Source organism: Balaenoptera physalus, assembly GCF_965194825.1.
Source record: "Balaenoptera physalus genome assembly, chromosome: 1".
NCBI lineage: Eukaryota > Metazoa > Chordata > Mammalia > Artiodactyla > Balaenopteridae > Balaenoptera > Balaenoptera physalus.
In genome coordinates this window covers 15,944,306-15,971,375 of record NC_138882.1, presented here as the reverse complement: position 1 = coordinate 15,971,375, position 27,070 = coordinate 15,944,306, and the positions used below count along the sequence as shown (strand labels likewise).

At 35.6% G+C, this 27,070-nt stretch overlaps 1 protein-coding gene across 2 annotated transcripts in view; it reads left to right on the top strand.

The window, feature by feature from the left end:
* USH2A (usherin) overlaps positions 1-27,070 on the top strand; it is a 794,931-nt gene that overhangs the window by 209,457 nt on the left and 558,404 nt on the right. For both annotated transcript variants that reach the window (XM_082428283.1, XM_082428282.1), the window contains exons 15-18: positions 13,130-13,288; positions 20,264-20,758; positions 21,791-22,060; positions 23,647-23,816. In XM_082428283.1, the coding sequence (XP_082284409.1) occupies positions 13,130-13,288; positions 20,264-20,758; positions 21,791-22,060; positions 23,647-23,816 (1,094 nt within the window). The remainder of the gene's footprint in view (positions 1-13,129; positions 13,289-20,263; positions 20,759-21,790; positions 22,061-23,646; positions 23,817-27,070) is intronic.

Here is a 27,070-nt window from a genome sequence, read left to right as displayed (position 1 = left end):
AAAGCTTTTCTCCTCACATCAGGCACAAGACAAGGATGCCCACTTTTGTGACTGTTATTCAACATTGTACTAGAAGTTCTAGCCAGAATAATTAGACAAGAAAAAGAAAAAGGCATCCAAATTGGAAAGAAGTAAAGCTATCTCTATTTGCAGATGACATGATCCTATATAGAGAAAATCCCAAAGAATTCACAAGAAAGCTACTAGAACTAATAAACAAATTCAGCAAAGTTGCATGTTACAAGATCAACACCTAAAATCAGTTGTGTTTCTAGCAATGAACAAAAGAAAAGGAAATTAAGAAAACAATTCTACTTACACTGGCATCAAAATGAATAAAATTCTTAGTAATAAATTTAACTAAAGAGATGAAAGACTTGAACACTGAAAACTATAAAACACTCCTAAAAAATTAAATAAAACATAAATTAATGGAAGACATTCCATATTTATAGATTGGGAGACTTAATATTGTTATGATGTCAGTACCACTGAAGCAGTCTGCAGAGTCAATGGAATTCCTATCAGAATCCCAGTGGCATTTTTGGCAGCAATAGGAAAACTCATGTTAAATTCAAATGGAATCTCAAGGCTAAAACAATCTTGGAAAAGAAGACAAGTGGAGGACTTACAATTCCTGACTTCAAAAATAACTAGAAATCTACAGTAATCAAAATAATGTGGTACTGGCATAAAGACAAATGTATAGACCAATGAAATAGAGTGCCCATAAATAAAACCTTACATATATGGTCAATTGATTGAAACAAGGGTGTTTAGACCATTTAATGGGGAAAGGACAGTATTTTGAATAAATGATGCTGGGAAAACAGGTATTCACATGCAAAAGAATGAAGTTGAACACTTACCTTCCACCATATATAAAAATTAATGCCAAGTGGATCAAACACCTAAACTTAGGAACTAAAGTCATATGAAAAACATAAGATAAAAGCTTCATGACTTTGGATTTGGTAAGGTTTTCTTGGGTATGAAACCAAAGGCACAGAAAACAAAATAAAAAAAGAGACAAATCTGACTTCTTCAAAATTAAAAATGTCAGCATCAAAATACACTATCAAGAGAGTGAAAAAACAACACACAGAATGGGAGAAAATACATACAAGTCAACATCTGATAAGAAATTAGTATCTGGACTATATAAAGAACTACAACTCAACAACAAAAGCCAAAGAATTTAATTTAAAAAAGGACAAAAGACTTGAATAGACATTTTTTGAAAGAAAATATACATATGGCCAATAAGCACATGAAAAGATACTCAACATCATTACTTATTAGGGAAAGCAAATTAAAACCACAATGAGGTACCACTTCGTACCCATTTAGACGGCCCTTATCAAAAAATGTAAAATAACAAGTGTGGTGAGGCTTGTGGAGAAATTTATGCATTGCTGGTGGGTCTGTAAACAGGTGCAGACATTGTGGAAAATAGTTTGATGGTTCCTCAAAAAGTTAAACACAAAATTACCATATAACCCAGCAATTTCTCTCCTTAGGTAAATACCCCAAATTGAAAGCAGCAACTTAAACAGATATTTGTACACCAGTGTTGGGTGCAGCATTGTTCACAATAACCAAAATGCAGAAAAAACCTAAGTGTCCATTAAAAGATAAGTGGATAAGGAGAATGTGGTATATACACACAATTGAATATTATTCATCCATAAAAATGAATTAAATTTTGATATAATATGGTTTAACTTTGAAAACATTATGCAAAGCAAAATAAGTTATGAAAAAGTATTATATAATTCCATTTATATGAGATACCTAGAATAGGCAACTTCATACACATAGAAAGTAAAATAGTCATTATTAGGGATTGAGGGAGGGGAATGGAAAGTTATTGTTTAATGGGTACAGAGTTTCTCTTTAGGATGATGAAAAAGTTTTGGAAATGAATAGTGGTAATGGTTGCACAACATTGTAAATGTACTTAATGCCACTAAAACATACTTTTAAAAATGGCTAAAATGGTAAATTTTATGTTTTATATATATTTTACTACATAAGAAAGTCAAGTGACCATACAAGGTTCTCTCTCCTCGTTCATTGATCCTTATGTTTATTCTTATACCAAAGCCACACTGTTTTGATTACTATAGCTTTAGTCTTGAAATCAGGACCAACTATTTTCCTCAAAATTATTTTGACTATTTTACTTCTTCCACATTTCTATATACATCCTTGGTGTTATCTTGTCAATTTCTACAAACAGATGTGCTGGGATCTGGGTAGAGGTTGTGTTGAATCTACAGATTAATTTAGGTGGAGTTGACATCTTAATAGTATTGAGTCTTATAGCACATGAAAGTGTATGTCTCTGTCTATTTAGGTCTTCTTTAATTTTTCTTGGCAGTGCTATGCAGTTTGCAGTGTACTGGACTTGTACAGTTTTAATTAAATGCATCCTTAGTCTCTTTGATGCTGTTGTGAATGAAATGACACTGTGAATGAGACTGTTTTCTTAATTTTACTTCCAAATTAATTGCTAGTATATTGAAGTACAGTTGATTTTTTTAAAGGACTTTATTTTTGAGAGCAGTTTTAGGTTCACAACAAAACTGAGAGGAAAGTAGAGATTTCCCATGTTTTCTCTGCCCCCTCACATGCATAGCCTCCCCAATATCAACCAGAGTGGTGCATTTATTACAATTGATGAGCCTACATTGACATATCATTATCATCCAAAGTCCATAGATTACAAAGTATATAGTTCATTTTTGGTGTATTCAATACATTCAGTGGGTCTTGTCAATATAAAATGACATGTATCCACCATGTTAGCATCATACATAGAGTAGTTTTACAGTTTTAAAAATCCTCTGTGCTCTGCTTTTTCATCCTTTCTTCCCCCAACCAAACCCTGAAACCACGGATCTTTTTACTGTCTTCATAGTTTTGCCTTTTCCAGAATGTCATCTAGTTGGATTCATACAGCATGTAGCCTTCTCAGTTTGAGTTCTTTCACCTAGAAATATGCATTTAAATTCCTCCATGTCTCTTCGTGGCTTGATAGCACATTTCTTTTTAGTGCTGAATAATAATCTATTGTCTGGAGGTACCACATTTTACTTGTACATTCACCTACTGAAGAACTTTTGATTGTTTCGTACTTTATTTATTTATTTGTTTGTTTATTTATTTATTTATTTATTTATTTATTTATTTATTTATGGCTGTGTTGGGTCTTCGTTTCTGTGCGAGGGCTTTCTCTAGTTGCGGCAAGCGGGGGCCACTCTTCATCGCGGTGTGCGGGCCTCTCACTATCGCGGCCTCTCTTGTTGCGGAGCACAGGCTCCAGACGCACAGGCTCAGTAGTTGTGGCTCACGGACCCAGCCGCTCCGTGGCATGTGGGATCCTCCCAGACCAGGGCTCGAACCCGTGTCCCCTGCATTGGCAGGCGGATTCTCAACCACTGCGCCACTAGGGAAGCCCCTGTTTCGTACTTTTGACAGTTATGAATAAAGCTGCCTTAAACATCTGTTTACAGGTTTTTGAGTGGACATAAGTTTTCAACTCCTTTGGGCAAATACCCAGGAGTACAGTTGCTGGATCATATGGTAAGAGTACGTTTAGTTTTGTAAGAAACTGCCAAACTGTTTTCCAAAGTGGCTGTACCATTTTGCATCCCCACCAGCAGTGAATGAGAGTTCCTGTTGCTCTACATTCTTAACATTATTTAGTGTTGTCAATGTTCTTGATTTTGGCCGTTCTAATGGGTGTATAGTGGTATCTCATTGTTTTAATTTGCATTTCCCTAATGACATATGATAAGGAAATTCTTTTCAGATGCTTATTTGGCATCTGTATATTGTCTTCGGTGATGTATCTGTTAAGGTCTTTGACCCATTTTTTAATCAAGTTGTTTGTTTTCTTATTGTTGAGTTTTAAGAATTCTTTGTGTATTTTGAATAACAGTCCTTTATCAGATATGTATTTTGCGAGTATTTTCTCCAGTCTCTGGCTTATCTTTTCATTTTTTTAATAGTGTCTTTCACAGAGCAGAAAATTTTGATTTTAATGAAGTCAAGCTTATGAGTTATTTCTTTTTGGATCATGCCATTGGTGTCATATCTAAACAGTCATCCCCAAACCCAAGGTTATCTGGATTTTCTCCTTTGCTATCTTCTAGGAGTTTGTAGTTTTATATTTTAATTTAGGTTTGTGATCCATTTTGAGTTGATTTTTGTGAAGGGTGCGAGGTCTATGTTATGATTCATTTTTTTGCATGTGGATAGCCAGTTGTTCCAGCACCATTTGTTGAAAAGTGCCATTGATTTTTGAATATTGATGTTGTATCATGTTACCCTGCTAAATTAACTTATTATGTCTAGTAGGTTTTTTGGGGGGAGGGAATTCTTTAGAAATTTGTACATACATGATCAAGTAGTCCATGAACATCAACAATTTCACTTTCTTTCCATTTATATGCTTCTAATTTCTTTTTCTTGTTTTGCGGACTTGATAGAACCTCCAGTTAAATGCCAAATAGAAATACTGGGAACAGACATCCTTGCCTCATTTCTGATCACAAAGGCAACCTTCAGCATTTCCCTACTAAGTATAATATTAGCTGTAGGTTTTATGTAGATGCCCTTCATGGGGTTAAGAAAGTTCCCCTCTATTTCTATTTTGTTTAGAGGTTTTTTTGTTTTTGTTTTTAAACCACAAGTAGGTATTGGATTTTGTCAAATGCTTTTTATGCTTCTATTGAGATGATCAGATAATTTTTGTCCTTTATTTTATTGATATATGTTAAATTAATTGATTTCCAGAGAATAAATCTTTAATTCCAGAGATAAATGCTAATTACTTGTAGTAACTAATTCTTTTTAAATCTTTAGATATAGTTCTGGCTTGTTAATATTTTATTAAGATATTTTTACATGTCTGTTCATGGGGGATGTTGGTCTGTAGTTTTATGTTCTGTAATTATGTTTCTGTAGATTTGCTATCAGGGTAATACTGGCCTGATAAATAAAATGTTGGGAAATACTCATTCCTCCTCTGTTTTTTGAAAGAGTTCTATTGGATTTGTATCATTTTTTTCCTTATATGTTTGAGAGAATTCACCAGTGAAACACCTGGACTTGGATTTTCTTTGTGGGATTTTAAATTACTAATTGCATTTCTTAGTATAGGTCAAGTTAGATTTTATATTTTTAGCCAGTTTTTATAATTTGTGTCTTTCTAAAAATTCTTAGTTTCCTGAGGTATGAAGCTTGGATAATTGATTTTAGATTTTTTTCCATTGTATACATTTTTATATATGCATTTCTTTTAATAGATGCATTTAATATACTATACATTTCCCTCTAAACACTGCTTTTGCTGCATCATACAAATTTTGATAAATTTTATTTTCATTTTCATTTAGTTCAAAATATTTTAAAATTTCTCTTGAGACTTCTTTTTTGGTGCATGTGTTATTAGAAGCATGTTGTTTAATCTCCAAATATTTATGGATTTTTAACTTATTTTTCTGTTATTGATTTCCAGTTTAGTTCTATTGTAGGATGAGAATATACTTTCAATGATTTTTACACTTTAATATTTTTAAGGTGGATTTTAGGGTCCATTATGTGGTCCATCTTGAACGTTTCATGTGAACTTGAGAAGAATGTGTATTAGGTGGAATAGTCTATAAAAGTCAGTTAGATGAGTTTGGTTCAGTGTTTTTCAGGTCAGCTGTATCCTTACTGATTTACTGGCTGCTGAATCTCTCAATTACTGAAACGGTGGTGTAGAATTCTCCAATTTTAATAGGATTTATCTACTTTTTTGTTGCACTTCTATCATGTTTTGCTTCAAATATTTGGTGTTCTGTTTTTAGGTGCATTCTATCCTTGAGCTTTGGCCACTTTTTCATTATGTAATGCTCCTTTTTTTTCCCTGATAATTTTTCCAGTTTTGAGGTCTGAAATGAATATAGTTACTCCAGCTTTCTTTTGGTTTGTTAGCATAGTATGTTTTTCTCATCCCTTTATTCTTACCATATCTTTTTCTTTTTATTTAAGTTGGGTTTCTTATAGATCACATATTGGTGAGTCTTGTTCTTTTATCCATTCCATCAGTTTCTGTCTTTTAATTATTGAATTTTGGCCATTCACATTTAAGGTAATGATTGATATACCTAGAAGTGGAAATGTGGGCCACATGTTAACTCTATGTTTAAACTTTTGAGGAACAGCCAGACTGTTTTCCAAAGTAGCTGTTTCATATTCATTCTCACCAATATGTATAAAGGTTCCAATTTCTCCACATCCTCACCGACACTAATTATCTGTCTTTTTAATTATAACCATTGTAGTGGTGTGAAGTGTTCTCTCACTGTGGTTTTGATTTGCATTTTCCTGATGACTAATTATGTCAAGCATCTTTTAATGTGCTTATTGGCTCTTTGAGTATGCTTTGGAGAAATATCTGTTCAAGTAGTTTTATCATTTTTAATGGGTTATTTGTCTTTATTACTGAGCTGTAATTGTTTTTTATATGTTCTAAGTACAAGTCCTTTATCAGCTATATGATTTGCAAATGTTTTCTCCCATTCTGCAAGTTGTCTTTAAATTTTCTTGACGGTGTCATTTGAAGCACAGTAGTTTTTAATTTTGATGAAGTCCAATTTATCTGTTTTTTCATTTGTTGCTCATGCATTTATGTCATATCTATGAAACCACTGCCAAATCCAAGGTTATGAAGATAAGCAAACCCTTATGTTTGCTGCTAAGAGTTTTATAGTTTTAGCTCTTACATTTAGGTCTTTGATCCATTTTGAATTAATTTCTGTATATGGTGCTAGTTAAGGCTCCAGGTTCATTCTTTTAAATGTGGCTATCCAGTTGTCCCACCAGTATCTGTTTAAAAGAATATTCTTTCCTTGATAATTGGCAATCTTGTTGAAAATTGGTTTACCATACTCTGATGACTTTTAATCTATATTTTAGTGCTATTTTACTAGTGACTGCTCTAAGAATTAGACTATACATCTTTGTCTGCCACAGATTACTTCAGGTTTGTACAGACTTAATTCTAGTAAAATATAACAACTATGCTCTGATGTAGCTCCTTTTCCTTCCCCATTTTTGTGCTATGATTGTGTGTGCATGCATGTGTGTGTGTGCATGTGGGTATATGTGTATGTTACACTAATATAATTATTGCTTTAAGCAATAGTAGGCTTTTAAAATGATTTGACAGAAGAAAGCAGAATATGAACACAGAACACACATACACTGTCTTTAATATTTATCCACATAATTTACCCACATTTTACCATTTCTGGTGTTTTCCCTACCTTCCCATGATTCAATTTACTCTGTTTATCATTTCCTTTTAGCCTGGTGGATTGCTTTGGTGTTTCTGTCTGTATCCATTATTTCTAGTTTTCATAGGGCTAGACTGCTAATGATGAATTCTCTTAGTTTTTTTTTTAATTATTTGAGAATACCTTTATTTAACTTTTACTTTTGATGAGTAATTTTTTCTAGATATAGAGTTCTTGGTACCAAGTATTCTTTTTGCTTTTGGGACTTTAAATATGTCATTCTACTACCTTCTGGCCTCCTTTGTTTCTGTAAACCTTTAATTGTATTTACCTTCAACTGTGTTATGAGTTGTTTTTCTCTTACTGCTTTCAAGAGTTTGTCTTTTTCTTTCACCAGTTTGACTACACTATGTCTAGGTCTGAATCACTTTGTGTGTATCCTACTTGAATTCATTATGCTTTCTGGAATTGGAGATAAGTGTTTTACGTTGAATTTGGACAGTTTGAGCCAATATTTCTTCAAATGTTTTTTTCTCCTTTCTCTGTCTTTTCTCTCCTTTGTGGTTCCCATTGCACATATGTTGATGCATGGTACATATGACATTTACTCACAAGTCTCTGAGGCTGTTTTCACTTTTGTTAAAATTTTTTCTCTGTTCTTTGGATTAGATAAATAATATTGTTGTATATTTAAGTTCCGTCTGTTGTTTTATATCAAGTTTACTGATTCTTCTTTCATTTCAAATCTGCCATTGAGCCTTCTCTAGAGAAGTTTCCATTTTAGTTATTATACTGTTCAACTCTGGTTTTGGTGTTTTTATACATTCTCTTTATTGAAATTTCCTTTTTGTTGAAACACAATTATATTTTTCTTTAACTTTTCGAACACACTTATAATAGTTGCTTTGGCTTTCAGAGGTAGGCATTATCATCTTCTTACTATAAATAAGAAAAGGGTCAGAGCATCCAATTGAAATTTGACTGCAATCATACAATTACCAAAGTTCCCAAGCTGGGATGTAATCCCACATGATGGATGTAGTCACAATATTATACTTTCCTTCATTAAAAGAGAGTCTTATACAAAGACCATTCTTGGCAATTTTGATTAATGAGTGTATGACCATTTTCTCAGAATCCTACTTTTAGCACATAAAAGTGGGCTCAAGTTATCTCATGCCCAGGATTTCAAAATATTTATTCTTAGAGTGGTATTGAACTATCTAAACCTTCAGGTCTTTGAAAATTCTCATTTAAATGTGAAACAAGCACTATTCATTCACACTGTGAAGTCAGACAAGATTGTGGTTAGAGATGGTCATAAAAAGTAATCAACTTTAAACATTTGAAAGAGCCTATGTGTGTACATATGTGTATGATTGTGTTTGTTGTCAAGGAAATTTTCACGTAATGCAAATCATTTTCTACATCCTTTGACATGGGACTGAAACATCTATCTCTCTTTCAATCATCCCAAAAGTATTTTGCCATCTTAGAAAATAGTTTGATGGTCAGTTTTGATTGCTCTAACTCTGAAATCTATTGTGTTCCTGAGAGCATGCAGAGTTTTAGATGTAATCACTAATATTCACTAAAAACTTTAAATTGCCATGGATTGCAAGGCTCTTTGAGAGTGCTATAGATGAGACAGTTTATGAATCTTTGAAGTTCCACTAAGAATAACAGGATTTAGAGCCCTAAATTAAGATTCACTGAAAGATCAAATGTACTGTCAGTATTCAACCAACCAAAGTGACCATAGCAAAATATGGCAAATCGTTGAATTCAAAGATATAAGGTGCTGTTTGGAAATAATTCTCTTCTCATGTGTCATTTTGAGATTGTTATTACTCACTGTCCTATATCTAAATAGGCATATGGACAGTTAGAATTTTAACATAACAATGAAAATCCCCTCCAAAAAAGGATAAATAAAAGAGGAAGAGTGAGAATGTATCGAGGTTGAATATTTTTCTTGAAAAATGTGACATCAATATTATCTACCATAGGTTTAGAGACATTGTCTTTAGAAAGCTTATGCATAAGATATGGAATTTTATATGTTTCAAATTCAGTGCTCTTGATATACTTTCTTAAAATGCTATTGTTGGGTTATATCATGTCTTTAAAATGGAGTATATCACTCATGAGTACTGATGAATTAGTAATAGCTCTTAGTTGAAAGTCTTTGCCTGGTGTGTTAGGATAACTTCACATTACTACTCCATACTTCTCACTCTGCTCTGTTCCCCAAGATTCTGTATGTTCTGTGTCAGCAGGCTCTCTTGCCCCCTGACTTTTGGTTGGCTTCAGCTACAAGTAGGAACCTTCTAGTCATCTGGAGGAGGGCTGGCACAAAGGGAAGTCAGAACATTTAATCCCCAGCTCCCTGTCTCAGTATAAGAGTGGCCTTGAGCTGGCTCTGTCCTTCAATGAGTGGTCAGATGATGCTCTTCACACATCCCTTTCTGTCCCTGAGTGCTGTGCCCCTTCAAGCTAGGGATAATGTGTGAGAAAAAGTTAACATAGCAGGCCTGAATGCTTGTCTTTAGAAAGACCTGCTTACAAAGTTGGCCTTTGGCGGGCATCTGGGATTTGGATTTTGTGACGGCTCCCACCATCCTCAGAATTGTTAAGAAGGGCTCACTGTTCCTTAAATTTTGTACAGATTACATGGTTTATGCTTGTTGGGCTGCAACCCACAGGAAATACTGGCCTCCATTTCCCCAGTTTTGAGACCAAAGAAGGAGTCTGGAGTCCATGACAGAGACATGAATGATTTAATGGATGGGAGAGCTTACATGTCTGAAGCAAGGTCCTGGAGTGACACCCCACCATATGCAGGGGACAGCGGGCAGGACATGGCTGTAGGCTTCACTGGGGGGTGGGAGGGATTGCCAGTTATAGGGAGAATTACCTCTGGCTGGCTCTTCGGTTACCAAGGAAACCAGCAGTGGGCCACGCCCTTCACTGCCTCTGATAAGAACAATCATTAGCTGGGACATGGGGCAAGTATGTAGGAAGGTCAGTCCTGTGAGTAGGTTGTAGGTGAAGCAGGCACTGGTTGAGCAGGGGATGTACCGAGAGCAAGAGAACAGCCCTCTTGAGTGGCCTGACCATACAATGCTTAACACCTGCTTTCTTTCTGGGAGTTTGGAATTTTGGTGTGAGCCAGGCAGAGGCTGCCTACATGAACAGCCCCCAGTATAAACACTGGGCACTGAGTTTCTAACGAACTTCTCTGGTTGACAACATTTCACATGTGTTTTTATATGTTGCTAGGGGAATTAAGCCCATCCTCTGTGACTGGAAGCTTGTGCCTGGTTTCCCCCAGACTTTACCCATGTACATTTTCCCTTTTTTGATTGTACTCTGTATCCTTTTGCTGTAATAAATCTTACCCATTAGTAGGACTATATGATGAGTGAATGAATTTCTAGTGAATCATTGAGCCTGGGATTGGTCTTGACCCATGACATAAGTAGTAAAAGAGCTCTGCTATTACCATACCCCAGAGTACTGCTCCATGTCTTTTGATTCCTTTACATTCTGCCCACCCTTTTGAAAATAGTTTCTTTATTAAGCTCTTTTTTTTAAAAATTAATTAATTAATTAATTTTTGGCTGTGTTGGGTCTTCGTTTCTGTGCGAGGGCTTTCTCTAGTTGTGGCAAGCGGGGGCCACTCTTCATCGTGGTGCGCGGGCCTTTCACTATCGCGGCCTCTCTTGTTGCGGAGCACAGGCTCCAGACGCGCAGGCTCAGTAGTTGTGGCTCACGGGCCTAGTTGCTCCGCGGCATGTGGGAACTTCCCAGACCAGGGCTTGAACCTGTGTCCCCTGCATTAGCAGGCAGATTCTCAACCACTGCGCCACCAGGGAAGCCCAAGCTCTTTATTAAATCACTTGAGAGTGCACTTTCTTTTCTTCTGAAACATTGACTATCGCCTAGTGACTGCAGATATTTCATATAATAATATTGATAATTGATCGATTCATGATCGATTCATGATTTAAAATTTTTTCTCAACAGAAAGATTAATGGTTTACAAAATAAGTTAACACAGCAAACTGTGCCTTTGTCATTTTAGTCAATGAGAAAGTCCGATTAGATTATGCTTCTCTAAATGGATGAAGGATTATGCATCTTAAACCAGCGGGGGTTAAATAAACTGGTGGTTGATTGCCCTTAAAATATAGTTAGACATTGTTTTTCTCCTTTACCTTTATATATTCTGGGGGAAAAAATGTAGACTGATTCTCCAAAATAGGGAGACTACGAAAAATATAGTGATAAGAAACAATGTGTTCATAGTGTATATTTATACTATAAAAAATATCACTAAAATAGTGAGATGAATGCTCTTATGTGCCTGATGGAAGCAAACATATTATCTCTAACAATCACAGCATTTTTTATTTATTTTTTATTTTTTGTGCTATACAGCAGGTTCTTATTAGTTATCTATTTTGTATATATTAGTGTATATATGTCAATCCCAATCTCCCAATTCGTCCGCCTGCCCTGCTTTCCCCCCTTGGTGTCCATATGTTTGTTCTCTACATCTGAATCACAGCACTTTTTAAATTGAAGTATAGTTGATTTACAATGTTTTGTTAGTATCAGGTGTACAGCAAAGTGCTTCAGTTATATACATATATTTATATATATTCTTTTTCAGATTTTTTTCCATTATAGGTTATTACAAGGTATTGAGTATGTGCTAAACAGTAGGTCCTTGTTGTTTATCTATTTTATGTATAGTAGTGTGTATCTTTTAATCCCAAACTCCTAATTTATCTCTTCTCCCCCTTCCCCCGCCCCACCAATTTCCCATTTGGTAACCATAAGTTTGTTTTCTATGTTACAATCACAGCATTTTAAACAGGTGTTATAAACAATCATACCAGCTTTAACAGGTGCTTGGTGTTCACGTAGTACATTTAATTTGTTTCTTGCTAATATTTAGACTATTTAACATCCTTAGCATCCACAGCTATTTGCATCACCAGCTATTATTCTTCTTTTACACTATGCTCTGTGAAGCAAGATGAAGCATTGTGCTTAATGGAATGGAAAACTTCCTTTTAAAAAATCCAAAAATTACACGACTTATTTCAAGTTTCAACACAATTTATGTATATCAACTTTTAAATTAATTAAGTAGAAAATAAATATTATGCATCCTTGGATAGTTTCTCAGAAAAATTCAAAGAAAGAGGTGGAGAGTTAGAGAAATACTGTATGTTTTCATTTATATGTGGAATCTAAAAAAAATGAACAAATAGAACAAAACAGAAACAGACTCACAGATACAGAGAACAAACTAATGGTTGCCAGAGGGGAGGTGGGGAATGGGTGAAATAGGTGAAGGGGATTAAGAAGTACAAACTTCCAGTTACAGAATAAATAAGTCACGGGGATGTAGTGTACAGCATAGGGAATATAGTTAATAATGCTGTAATAACTCTGTATGGTGCATTATCTATACAAGTATCAAATCACTATGTTATACACCTGAAATGAATATAATATTGTAAGTCAACTATACTTCAATAAAAAAGAAGTGCTTATGTAAACTTTTGTGGTTTTTTCCCCCCAACCATATTTATGTCAGCTGCATTGACCTACAAATGTATTTTACGTTTATAGATAAAAAGCTTTGTTTTAGAGAACTCATGATGTATACCCTTTGTTTATTAATGTCTTGGTAAACCACATGTCTTCTTGATAAAGTAATCCTGAATCAAAAAGACCTCTTTGCTGGATATCTTACTTCAGTTTACTTGTGTCCTTATTGATTGCCTTTGCTGATACATGCTCTCTCCATTGTAATTTAGCTCCATCCCAGCAACCTCCACCCAGAGGAAAAGTTCAAAATTCTTCTGCTATCAGTCTTTCCTGGAGTCCACCTGATTCTCCAAATGCCCACTGGCTCACTTACAGTTTATTCAGGGATGGTTTTGAAATCTACACAATTGAAGATCAATACCCATACGGTGAGTTTCAAGGTTTGGTGATGGAAAGATATAATATTCTGAAAATTGATACATTAGTTAAGTTCTTTGACATTGAGGAGACATGTTGTTGTCTAGCATGGAGTGTTTCAGCAGAGAGAATTACAAATCTCACTAGTAATCAAAGAAACGCAGTGAAAATGAGATGCTTATTATTTGATAAGACATGAATGCTTATCAAAGCCTCAAAGATGAAAAAAAATTACCCTTTCCAGGATTAATGAGGATATGGAGGAGCTAGAACTTACATAAACTGCTGGGCTATCTGTGAGGGTTCATTGGTATGACTTTTCATGTGGGATAACTTGTTAAAATATACGAGAAACCTTACCCTTTTGCAAACCATTTGACTCACCAAACCTACTTTAGAAAATGTATCTCAAATGAATAGTCATAAAGGGACACCAAATCACAAAATATGTCCAAACCTGCACTATTTGTAATTGCAAAATATTGGAAAAAGTCAGACATTCAAAAAACTTTCAGTAAATTATGGTACATGACATAATAGAATCTGGTGCATTATTAAGTAAATTGTAGAATATGGTCACCTATAAAGTGCTATCTTAGTTTACTTATTAATGAATGGGAAATATCCATGAAGTACTGTTTAAGGTAACTAAAAGATATTAAAATAATCTATGAATTATGTTTTAATTTAAAATATATAAAAATACTGGAAGACTTACAACAAACTGGTCTCTCATTTTTCTGGGTGTAAGGATTATAGAAAATTTATCAAATATTTCTATTATAAGGGGTTCACATTTTAAATTCTCAGGTTGTAAAATGGACTTTTCAAAAAGGGAAATCAGAGTACTAACATTCAAGCAAATAGTATAATTTTATGCATACATTGCCATTTCCACAGAGGTAAAACCCAGAAACATGGAACTAAATTGAGAGAAGAAGGATGTGAAAAAACCATGAGGACTATCTTTGCACCTGTAACTATTATGAAGATTTTGAAGGAGCTTGTAGAAATCAAGCTATTTAGACCCATTATCTTTAAAAAGATTTACTCGGATGTTTTAGATACTTTTTCCCTAAAGACAGAAGGAAAACTTGGAAATTTTCTTCCAGCTCTGTCTTCTCTGATGTTTGCTTTGGTCATGTTTAACTACAAGCTAGTTTAAGAAACTAGTTTAAGAAACATTGGAACAGTGATTCCAATTCAGGTTTCCATGTTGTTCTCTTTGTTTAAGACCCAGTTTTCCAAATTCTAGTTTAACATGATAAATTAATTAGAAAAGTATATAAAGCTATGTAAAAACACTGAAGTTCCATAATCTTTCTGAAAATGATTAGGAAGTTGCCTTGTTTTGACATATTGATTGGCGTTACAACTTTTGCATAGCATACAGTTTTATTTTGTATATATTATAGTAGGTTACATTTTGCACCCAGTTCTGTATGACTTATGTTATTACATTTAGTACTTTGTGTTAACTCTAAATGTCTCTTCAGTACTCCTAGTCTTCTTTGAAGTTAATGGAAACTCTGAACTTTATAATGCAGATTGCAAAGGGAAAGGAACATCTGTCTACATCTGCCATGTTGGCAAAGCATCCTAAAAACCTGCTACTAGAATGTTTATTTTCTTCCAAATATCAGCATGATCCAGGTGTCCTGAAACTTAAGTTTTTGTGATAGAAGAAGAGAGAGTTATTAAAATATTGAAAGTGATTTTGAAGATGACACTACTACTGGTTGAATTATTTCTTAAGTTGTATATTAGGGTCACTCTATTTTCCATATAGGTTAATTCAATAGTAAAATTAAACCTCAATTATACCCTTCAACCCAGAGGCATGTTTTACATAGTAACATACAGTGATTTATTTTATAGAACATTACATGTGAGTACAACACTCTGGCTCTTTTTCATGATTGCACTAATATAGAATCCAAATAACAGTTTCTTACATAATAAATGTGTGCTCGTTCACTAATCAGAAATTTATATAATCCTATTAAACAGGTATTATTTCTTAAATCCTTATTTTTCATTAAAAAAATGCCACTTCTGGCATTTCTTGACAATCACTATAATTAATGATATGCAAATTATCTGCATGATGGCATTTGAACAGTAAGAACAATTGGTTAATGCTGTCAGAATTTTGTATCATTTTAATAATACCCTCATGTTTATTAGTCTATTTCCAGTGTGTGGATAGCATGTGTAATATGAAGAGGAAACAGTACTTATATCCAGTCGGATGAACACAAATCTTTGGGTTAAATAAAGGCATTTGGAATTATAGGTGAAGAATTGTTGAACTTTTCAAAGACAATTAATAGTGTGTCTTCCAAGCGAGTTTGACCATTTGGTTGAGACCATTATAGAATTCCTTGTTAGAATAAAACTTTTCCTAGCTGGCCTGATGCACTAAGGGATTCTCCAGGGCAGTAGTTTCCAACCTAAGATCATAACACACCAGTATTTTCATTTTTAGAGCTTGCAAATTATTTGTTCTTAGTAATACCTGCTAATGATGGAATAATTTTAAAGTTGATAAATAACTTTTTAAAAGGAAGTTGAGGTATAGTCAGTGGTTTCCCTAGGTAACATTTCACTCATTTTGCATCCTAGTTAGTTTTCAAGAGTAGAAGAGAAAGGTGTAAGTTAGCACAGTGGGGATTGTACATAATCAGCACCTAATATTATCTCCCCTGCAGCCACGATTAGGGTTGCCAGTAGGTATTTCATGTGTTATAGGGATGAAGAGAACAGCTATTGTAGGAAATAGCACACTTTTGATAGTATTGAAGTTTTAAGGGGTGGTCAGTAAATCATATTATTTTTTCCTACTTGAGTTTGAAACTAAAGGGGAACTAGACATAAGGGTTCCATCTATAAGATGGAAATGAAAAATAAAAATCATCATCATTATTAATAGAAGCCGGATTGGAGACTATACCTTTTCTCCTGCAGGAAGACAGATTAGAAAAGAGATCAGTGGGCTGAGGATGCTTTGCTTTTTTTTCCTCCCAAATTCACAATCAGTTAAATCTTTCCTCCTTTGGGTCACCATGAGTGAGGAGATAGTCCTTAAATGTTACTCCAGGGAAATGCTTTCACAGGGAAACTAGAGGAAGATTATTTCTACGTGTGACCATTGCTTACGTCACTAGGGACATTAACATAGTTTAAGATGAGAGTTTTAGACAACATTGTATCTTAGTGAACTCTGGGATTTCATTTCTACCTTTAATGTCATTATCATTTATTATTCCATACCACATCAAAGGATCAATGTAACAAGGGTAAGGTTGTTCAGTTACTTCTGAGAGAAATAAACCTAAAAAACCCAGAAAATATAAGCAGGGGATAAGAATGGAAACAGAATAGATGAAAATCAATGTTTTTTATTATAAGGCTCTTAATACTATATCCTAGAAAAAAAAATATGTATATGAAGAATCATTCATTCATTCAGTTACACTTTGTTCACTGCTTACTGCAGACCAGGAATGGTACCAGCCACTAGAAATACAAGGATGGAAGGAACAGTTCTCATTATTGAAAAGAGATATAGATAAATATACCAAGATTACAAAGTAATATATTAAATATTGTACCAGAATAGACTTAAGAGTATTAAGAAATATTTTTAGAATAATTCTGAGTGTCCTATAAGTGGAGGAGGGGTAAAAAGCAACCATGCCTGTGAGGGCAGAGATAGTGATTGAGAACCATTGAAAGTTCCACAAAAGCAGGTGATGTGAGGTGAATTAATGAGATACCACAGTAGAGGAAGAATTACTCTCATGTAAGAAATTGTACAAGACAAGGCATGAAGGTGTGTGAGAAAATAAGGTTAATTCAGGCAACTTGCACAGTTCCATGAGGCTCTGGTGGGTGATACTTTAGGGAGAATGCCACACATGGGGGCTGAGGTCAGCCAATATTGTGACCCAGTGCATCTCTAAAGAGGAATTTCATGATGTTCTTGTACAATAATTTCTCTAAACACCTGATTTTGATTTGAATTTGTATAACTTTTTATTATAAAAGTGGTATATCCAATTAAGAAAATTTAAAGGAAAAAAAATTAAAGCCTCACAATTCCAGCATTCTAGTGCAAAAACGAATTTCATTTTGGAAAATTTCTGGGAAAATATGTACTTCAGTTTATTTTGCATAATAATCAAGTCTATGCAGTATTTCATATTTTTTTTCATGTTGCTGTATGGTCTTCATCACTATTGTTTTAAATAGTATAATATTAGAATCCTATTAATGTAATATTAGACTAATATAACTCATTAAGAAATTCAACTTTAATTTACTTAAACATTTCCTATTATAAATAACACATCAGTCATTTTATATGCTTCCCAAGGAAATGTTTCCCAAGAATATGGCTAAAGATCATGGTCTCATAAAAGATTTTTTAGTGTATACTTGTACAAGTTATCAATTTGTTGCCTCTCCGTTTCAAACCTTGGCTTCATTGCCTGCTTTGTGGTAATGGAGCTGGAACCTGTAAACATCTCCCCTTTACTAGCCGGTATGATGTTGCACTCTATCAGTAGAGGGTGTTGGAGGGATCCTGCAGGAGGTGGAGGTTTCTTTTCCTGGTTCTGGTGTGCACCCCTCTCTGGAGATCACTCAACAAGTGATGTTCAGCCATACACAGCTGCCAAGCTACCCTTGGGCAGCTTTCCCAAGCTCTGGCCCCATAAGAGTGAGTTCTACAAGATGCACCCCAGAAGACAGTGCATGGCAGTCCCAGTAAATTCTTGTGATGCCCAGGTGGCATCTTCCCCTAGTACCGCAGACGGTGGCTTTCCAGTGAGTTCCATGGTGCAGCCTCTCATCATGGGCAGCTTTCCTTGGCACTCTGCTAGAAAGTTTTTTCTCTGTAGGTTCTGTGGTAGAGCACCTGAGGTGCTAGAGGCCAGGTTCCAAGGGAGTTCTGCCTTCATGGAACCTCAGCGTACTTCACCATCAAGTGGGCCAAGGTTGCACCCTGTCCAACAAAGTCTGGTCTGGTCTCCTCCCAGGTCTTATCTCTTCCAGGTCTGTTCCTTCCCTAGGCGCTCTGCTTCAGCCCTGGGGGTAGTGACTTTTCCCTGTCTCTGTCTCTTCTCTTCCTGCATTCTTTAGAGGTTTCTGGTCCCCTAAGTAAGTAAAACCCTTTTGTAATCAATCATTCTTTGTATTCAGCTTTCCTTGTTCAGATTACTCTGTGCTTTCTGTGACCTGATTGGACTCTAGTCTGATATTCAACATATTTTCATGAAGAATTTGCAATGACATATGTAACAGAATGTCAAAATAACCCTTCACTCAGATGGTCACTGTCTTAGTCTGTTTAGGCTGCTATAACAAAATACCACAGGCTGACTGGCTTCTAAACAACAGAAATTTATTTCTCAATGTTCTGTAGGCTAGAAGTCCAAGGTCAGGGTGCCAACATGGTTGGGTTCTGATGACGGCCCTCTTCGGGGTTGCAGTCTGCCAACTTCTCACTGTGTCCTCACGTGGTGAAAGGGATGAGGGATTTTTCTGGGGCCTCTTTTGCAAGGGTACTAATCCCATGTGTGGACTCTACCCTCATGATGTCATCATTTTTCAAAGTCCCCCCACCTCCTAATACCATCACCTTGGGCATTAGGTTTCTAGCATATGAATTTGGGGGAGGATACAACGTTCAATCTGTAGAATTCACTCTTGTTCAGTCTTCAATTATTCCCTTTCCCCCACCATCGTGAATGCATTCGGGGGAAGGACAGTTTCCCCTGGCCCTTTGCTTCTGCAGAAATGTCAGAGGATGCTGGCTCATTTGAGAGGTAATGCTCTTGCCACGCTCATGGCATCAACAACCAATGCATAACGCGCGGGAACACGTGTTCATCCTCATCTTGTTTAGGTCTTCGTGAACACCCTGCTATCTCAGCCTCCCCTGGGCTCTTGCTATTGCTGGGAGCTCGCTGAAATTTGTTTCCCACGTTTGCCATCCAACCTTTGGCCCGCCCAAGCCTGGAGGGTCACCTTGTCCCAGTCACAGAAGGTCCCATAGCACACTTGCTGGATCTCAACACGGCATCCTTGTCACTCTGGAAACCATGCAATCCTGTGGAGTAAAACTGTACGCTAGATGCTTAACTATTTTTCTTTAAGCACTTAAATATGCTGCATCTGCCTACTGATATAGGGCACCCGCTGCATCATGGGCCTCTCCTCACCCTTCCCCCACACATGGTCCCAGGAGGGAGTGGGTGGCGGCCGCACTGGCATTTGTATGTTTCACAATCCTGACTTACACTCTCTGTCCCTTTCCCTTAGAGAATGGAAAGTTCCAGGCATATGCCTGATCATGTCCACTCTCCGTCATTTTTTTTCTTTTACCTCCTTTTTCTACCTCCTTCTCTCTCTTCGAATCCTTCATGTCTAGAATTGTGTGAATTCTCCATTGCTGATAACAAATTGTCTCTACAACATAGCAGCTTAAAGCAACAATAATCATTTATAGTTTCACAGTTTCCATGGGTTGGAAATTCAGAAGAGGCTCTAGTCAAGATGTTGGCTAGGTGACAGACCTGGCCTGTGGCAGTAGTTTGCCAACCCTTGGTCTAGTGTATCAGTGTCTAAAAAACAATCTGATTACTATAAGAAACCTAGTTATTTCTGTTTCAGAGAATTTGCAAGGACTCTCTTATACCTTCTATAAAAAGGACGCCGTATCATATAAAGAACAAAACAAAAGCTTAAGCTTCTAAATATGCATCATTCCAAAAGGCACTTTTCTTATATTTTACTGCACAATAAAAGTAACCAGTATTTGCTTCATCTCAATTTTTAAAAATATGAACCATACTTGTATTCAAAAGAGTGGATTGGTGTAGTTTAATGTAGTTATGTTATATAACAGAAAAATAATTAGAAATGTTTCCTTGCCAATTTGTGGAATGTAACTCTTTTCTTCTTTTTTTTTTAAACTTCAGATATTCAGTACTTCTTAGACACTGCGCTGTCGCCATATACCTCCTATTCCTATTACCTCGAGACCAGCAGCTTGCGTGGTTCAACAAGGAGTGCAGCTGTCACCTACAGGACAAAACCAGGGGCCCCAGAGGGAAGCCTGAACTTAAGTTATATCAGTCCTATTAGCTCAGACTCTGTGACACTTACCTGGGCTGTACCTTCAAATCGTTCTGGTCCTATCGAGAAATATATTTTGTCCTGTGCTCCTCTAGACGGCATCCAGCCCTGTGTTCCCTATGAAGGTCCTGAAACCACCGCTACCATCTGGAATCTGGTTCCATTCACCAAATACCGTTTTGCTGTACAGGCGTGTACTAGTGGGGGTTGTTTACACAGCACCCCTCTGACAGTGACCACGGCCCAGGCACCTCCCCGAAGGCTGGGTCCACCCGAGGTGCGGAAGATCAGTTCCACAGAGCTTCATGTAGAATGGGCTCCACCGATGGAACCAAATGGTAGGAATTCAAGGCCTAGATTTCCCATTCTTGGGTAAAACATGAAGGAGAATCTGGGTATTTGGAATTGTGCAATAAGATTCTGACAACCATTTTCATTTTTATAGCTACATGATGTCGTAATTGGGAAACAATTTCTAAAGATATACTATTTGTCCTGGTTAGTAGAATAAGTATATTTCTTTAATCTAATAACAAATTCCACTCATTTAAATTGCCCCCTAGAAGGCTAATATTATCTTTGCTCTTAGTGACATCTGCCATAACACAAATGATGTTTCTAATTTGAAACTCACTTAGGAAATGCATTATATTTGACTGTGTCACAAGTTAGGGCACCCATAAGCAGTAAATTTTCTTTTAAGCAAGAAAAAGATATGAAATAGTACAAAAAATATGTATATAGGCTAGCTGACTCCATTAAGTTAATTTTGGGGCTTATATAATTGAACCCTTGGTTATACAGGCCAGCACACATTCATAGATTTTTTAGTAATTTAATATCATGTACGTATTATAACAAAAGCTTTTTTCTTAGGATTTTTAAGTTACTTGATAAAACTAGGTGGAAATGAACTGTAATATTCTAATATTTATGTAAACAAGGCTTACATTAAGCAGATAATCAAATTAAAATCCCCAAATTTGAAACTATACAAATTGAAGGTACAGTGATCAAATTTCCAAAAAGAGATAGCCATTCTTAGTAGAAATTATGACCAATCATCCTGAAAAATATTGAATGCACCTATCATAAATTATAGTTATTTTGTGTTTGTACACTTTTGTGCTCAGTTTTCATTTTCCATGAATATGCTTTACAGTAATATTTCATGCATTCATGTAGCTATCAACTTCTAGTTTGTTTCTTTTTATAAGTACCTATCATGTAGATTACCAAGAAAATAGACAGGTAATTGAGTCAGAAGAACAAGGAAAGCCAGGACTCTTCACATAACCTAACATCACCCCACCCCTAAAATAGCCCATTTGTCTAATAAGTCCTCTTTGTTCACCGTTTCACTTTTCTAGGCATAATTATAAGATATGAACTATACATGAAAAGACTGAGATCTAATGGAGAAACCAGGTCAACAGAAAGTCGAGTTTTTCAGAGCAGTGGCTGGCTCAGTCCTTACCCACTTGCAGAATCAGCCAATGAAAATGCATTAGAACCTCCCCAACCAACCACAATCATCACTGGCTTGGAGCCGTACACCAAGTACAAGTTTAGAGTCTTAGCTGTGAACATGGCTGGGAGTGTGTCTTCTGCCTGGACCACAGGAAGAACGGGAGAATCAGGTGAAGACTAATGCTTTGAACTCTACTTTGGAAACTCCTGAATGAAAATATTGCCGCAAATTAAAGTCAACAGCACTAAATACATTCAAAAAGCAAGAGCTGTACATTTATATAAACCAAGGAAATATTGAATGCATAGATTGGTTTCATAGATAACTCAAGGTCACAAAGTTCTTGCAGTAAGTTCTAGGGAAAAAAAATAATGTTTTATTTGTTATTTCAAGGCGCAAAAATGACTTAACTGTAGTTACAGTCTTTCGGAAATGTTTGTCAAAAATAGCAATTGGTTTCCAGTCCTGAAGTGGGATGGCCATATGTCCCATCTTGCTCCAAATTCAGTACAATTTATGTTCAGTGAAAGAGACAACTGTTACCCGTTTCACAAATCTGTTTTTGTTTTTCTTTCTCTTTCCAAAACAAATAGTTTAGGTACCAAATTATACCTTAAAATATAATCCCAGACATCAAAATCTGTAATTCACAAGTGTGTTTATAAGCAGTTGGCAATATGGTAAGGAAAGATGGTGAAAAGTTTTAATTTTCTTAAGATAGCTTTACTAAGGCAAATGAGATATTTTTAATCCTCCACCTCATTCTTTATATTATAAACACTTCAAATTTCATGAGCCCTTGACAAAAAAACTACACTTTTGTTATGCTTTGAATCTATAGATATCCAAAGAAACCCAAGTCACGATTTAAATTGGATCTGTTAGGACTGTGGAGGGTAAGGGTAGCTTCAAGTTTCATGTCCAAGGGAATCATTTCATGAATAAAATGTGCATTGTGCTTGAGCATCTCTTAATGACTCCCAGCCATCTTGTCCAAATAATAAGGCCATGATAGCACAAGTGATGAGCCATGGCATTCCGGAAGGGGAAAGTCAAGGTCAGAAATGAAAAGTAATGGATGAAACAGCAATACTGGACCCTCATAATTGTATGGGTCACTGGCTAATGAAAGTGAAATGAGGTCCTTTGATAATACACCTTTGGTTAGCACATTTAAAATCCATATTAAGATCTCAAGGATGGCAGGGGGAGAATGTATGTGTGTATGTCCCTGAACATTTCAATCCAGATTTATTGAAAACTTTTCGAATTTCTTCAGGGTTATTTAGAACATTTTCGATTTCCCTCTTTCTAAAGAGTAATATTCTCCCAGAAGCTCAGTGAATTACTTCTCTACATAAGAATTCCAATATGTCACTATGCATTGTTCTAAACTTTGAGGACTGAGACATATTCTGTTTTTGTGGCTTCTCCTTTCAAAGACATCATAAGACCTATGGTTTCCTCCCCAGCTATCTACTAGTTACCTTTATGAACACAAGCAAATTCCTATTTTTTAATTTTGTAAATGGAAAATATCTTTGTTAGTAACGTGAAGGTGGAGAACATCCTTGCAGATATAAAAATAAGTGAGTAGCTTTTATACACACCAGCATCTTCTTTGATTTTTAAAAATTAGAATATTATGTAAGGAGTGAGGTGTTTCAGAAACTAGCATAAATGTGTGAATTCAGGTTGAAAACGTATGAATACAGCATTCATTGTTTTGGTTGTTGTTATTGTTGTTGTTAACAGCGCCTGTATTCATGACCCCTCCTTCAGTCTCCCCCCTCTCACCATACTCGCTCAACGTGTCCTGGGAGATGCCAGCAGATAATGTGACAAGAGGAAAAGTTGTGGGGTATAACATCAGTATGGTTTCTGAACAATCACCTCAACAATCTAGTCCGGTGGTGTTTTCACAGGTATTGTTATTTTCAACTAACGACCTTTCAGAATTGAATTATGTCTTCATATTGACATTTTCTGTATTTGCAGAATGCTGACAGAATTTTCATTTATATTGGGTTGGCCAAAACTTTTGCTCAGTTAATGAATACATTCATAAATTTCTTGGTGAAAATGAAAAATATGTCTTATTTTTACTTAAAACCGAATGAAGTATTTGGCCAATCCAATACAATCCTTAAAGGGGGCATTCATTTCTTAATATAATATTTATGAATACAAGGCTCTAAATACTTATATCACTCATTTTTTCCTAATATAAGGGTATATGGAAATAAAGTTGGTATAATTTTGTTTCATGAAATCTACTTTTTCCACTTAGCATATATCCTTAAATATCTTGCAAGAAGCTGACATTCAGTAGCTGTGTACTATCATATTATCTGGGTACACAATAATAATTCAACCAATCCACAATCAATTGTTATGTCTATTGTATTAATTCTCTTGGAAATCTAAATGACATTGATAAGAACATCTTATACGTACATTTTACATATTTCTATTTCCTAAGAATAAATTCTGAGGGATGCAGTTTATCACAGCTTATAGCAAAGGTTGTGAACATGTTCAAGGTTTGGGATATGTAGTGACATATTTCCTTCTAGTGGGTTATATCCAGCCAGCAGTAATGAGAATAATGATCATAGGTAATGGTTACTGAGGCTTTACTGTGTACATAGACCAATTCATTTGATATGTATAATAATCCTGGAGGATGAGAGGCTCTTGTTACCCTCCAGTTTATGGTGTGACCAGTGTCCTTTCTATCAGCATAAGAGTGACCAATGACAAAGACAGGCTGACGTCAACTGGACAAGTCATTCTGCATACTTGGCTGTTTAGCATCTCTTCTGAGGAAGATGCCCTTTGGAGGACGTTAACAGGACATGAAAAGATCTTCGCACTTACTTGATGCCCTGTCCCATGGGCCTATCCACATTCTTCTTCCCTAGACATCCTAGTTCCTGATTTTCTAGTCTTTTTTGTTTTACGGCCATGTTCAATACAACCAAACCACAGCCATATAATTCAGGGACCCTTCCCTTTCCACACAGAATAAATGACCAGGTGCACTACCTAAAGTTTTGCCCATTGAAAGGATTTCTTTTTATTGCTGGGTTTTAGGACCATCCCTGAATGGAGATATAGAGCAGCCAGCACCCATTTTTGGCTTCATTAACCACATACTAAGACAACCCATCTGCAAACCAAACCACATTTTTCTCCTCTCACAAGTCTTAAGGGTCCTCCAAGGAGTCATAGGTAGGAGCTGAGATTGAGCCAGCAGTGTCAGAATGGTGGATGACATGTGGGTTTGGATTACCAGCTTGCACAGCATATTATGCATTCTGGCTGTTACTTGTATTATAATACTCTATTCCGAGAAACTAAGATAAGAAAAAAAAACCCCCATAGTTTATACAACACATTCCAGAAATCAACTTGTTTTTATCCCGCTTTTACCAATTACTTGCCATATCACACATCTCTGTGCTTCAGGTTTTATTCATGTGTAAAATGGGAAAACAATTTCTGCTTATCTATACAGTTTTTGTGGAGCTTAAAGAGCTTGACAAATATTAGATATTGTTATTATTAGTGATTATTATTAATGCGATACAGCTACATTACATTTTATAAAATATTATTCAATGGGGCAGGAAAATATTTTTTTATGTTGACAAAATTTATGTATATAAATCTTTTGTTTGTTTAAAAGTCTTTGTGGCTGAATTAAAAGAAGGATATAGATATGTCACTTTATTCTCTCTCTTATACCCTCTCCTGCAAATATTCATCTACCTAATCGTATATTCAAGAAAGTGAAATCACAAGTGGCAAAGTCAAAATTTTTTATGTTCTCAACAATTAAATTTGTATCCACACTGACCTGAGCATGTCTTGTTATAATCTTGGTAAATAAATAGCCAAAATTTCTGGGGAAAGCCTACTGTAAAAATAACTGTTAAAGGATCTTTACCTAAGAATGTGGTAGAAGACATATATAGAAGTGGTGCTATTATCATTGTAGTATTTTAAACTCCTACAAAGTTCTTCTCACCTCTTTAAAGATTAATCCCACAAAAAACTTTCAATTAGATACATCCTTTAAGACTTGTTAAGATGAGTCTATGTACATGATAAAGACACAGTTTATCTGAGTGATGATTTTACATGCCCCAAGCTCTAGGATAAGTGTCTCTTAAAAATCATGTAATTTATAACAACTATATGTAGAGAAGAAGTAAAATTTCATCAAAATTAGTATTAGTCTACATTTTCTCTTTATTACATTTCATTTTGTGTTCTTTTAAAATTTTTTTTTAATAGATCTTTATTGGAGTATAATTGCTTCACAATACTGTGTTAGTTTCTGTTGCACAACAAAGCGAATCAGCCATGTGCATACACATGTCCCCATATCCCCACCCTCTTTTTTTTTTTTAACATTTTTATTGGAGTATAATTGCTTTACAATGGTGTGTTAGTTTCTGCTTTATAACAAAGTGAATCAGTTATACATATACATATATCCCCATATCTCCTCCCTCTTGCGTCTGCCTCCCTCCCACCCTCCCTATCCCACCCTTCTAGCTGGTCACAAAGCACGGAGCTAATCTTCCTGTGCTATGCGGCTGCTTCCCACTAGCTAGCTATTTTACATTTGGTAGTGTATATATGTCCATATATACACTATCACTCTCTCACTTTGTCCCAGCTTACCCTTCCCCCTCCCTGTGTCCTCAAGTCCATTCTCTAGTAGGTCTGTGTCTTTATTCCTGTCTTGCCCCTAGGTTCTTAATGACCATTTTTTTTTTTTTAGATTCCATATATATGTGTTAGCATACAGTATTTGTTTTTCTCTTTCTGACTTACTTCACTCTGTATGACAGACTCTAGGTCCATCTACCTCACTACAAATAACTCAATTTTGTTTCTTTTTATGGCTGAGTAATATTCCATTGTATATATGTGCCACATCTTCTTTATCCATTCACCTGTTGATGGACACTTAGGTTGCTTCCATGTCCTGGTTATTGTAAATAGAGCTGCAATGAACATTGTGGTACATGTCTCTTTTTGAATTATGGTTTTCTCAGGTTATATGCCCAGTAGTGGGATTGCTGGGTTGTATGGTAGTTCTATTTTTAGTTTTTTAAGGAACCTCCATACTGTTCATCCCCTCCCTCTTGATGTGTTCTTGAGA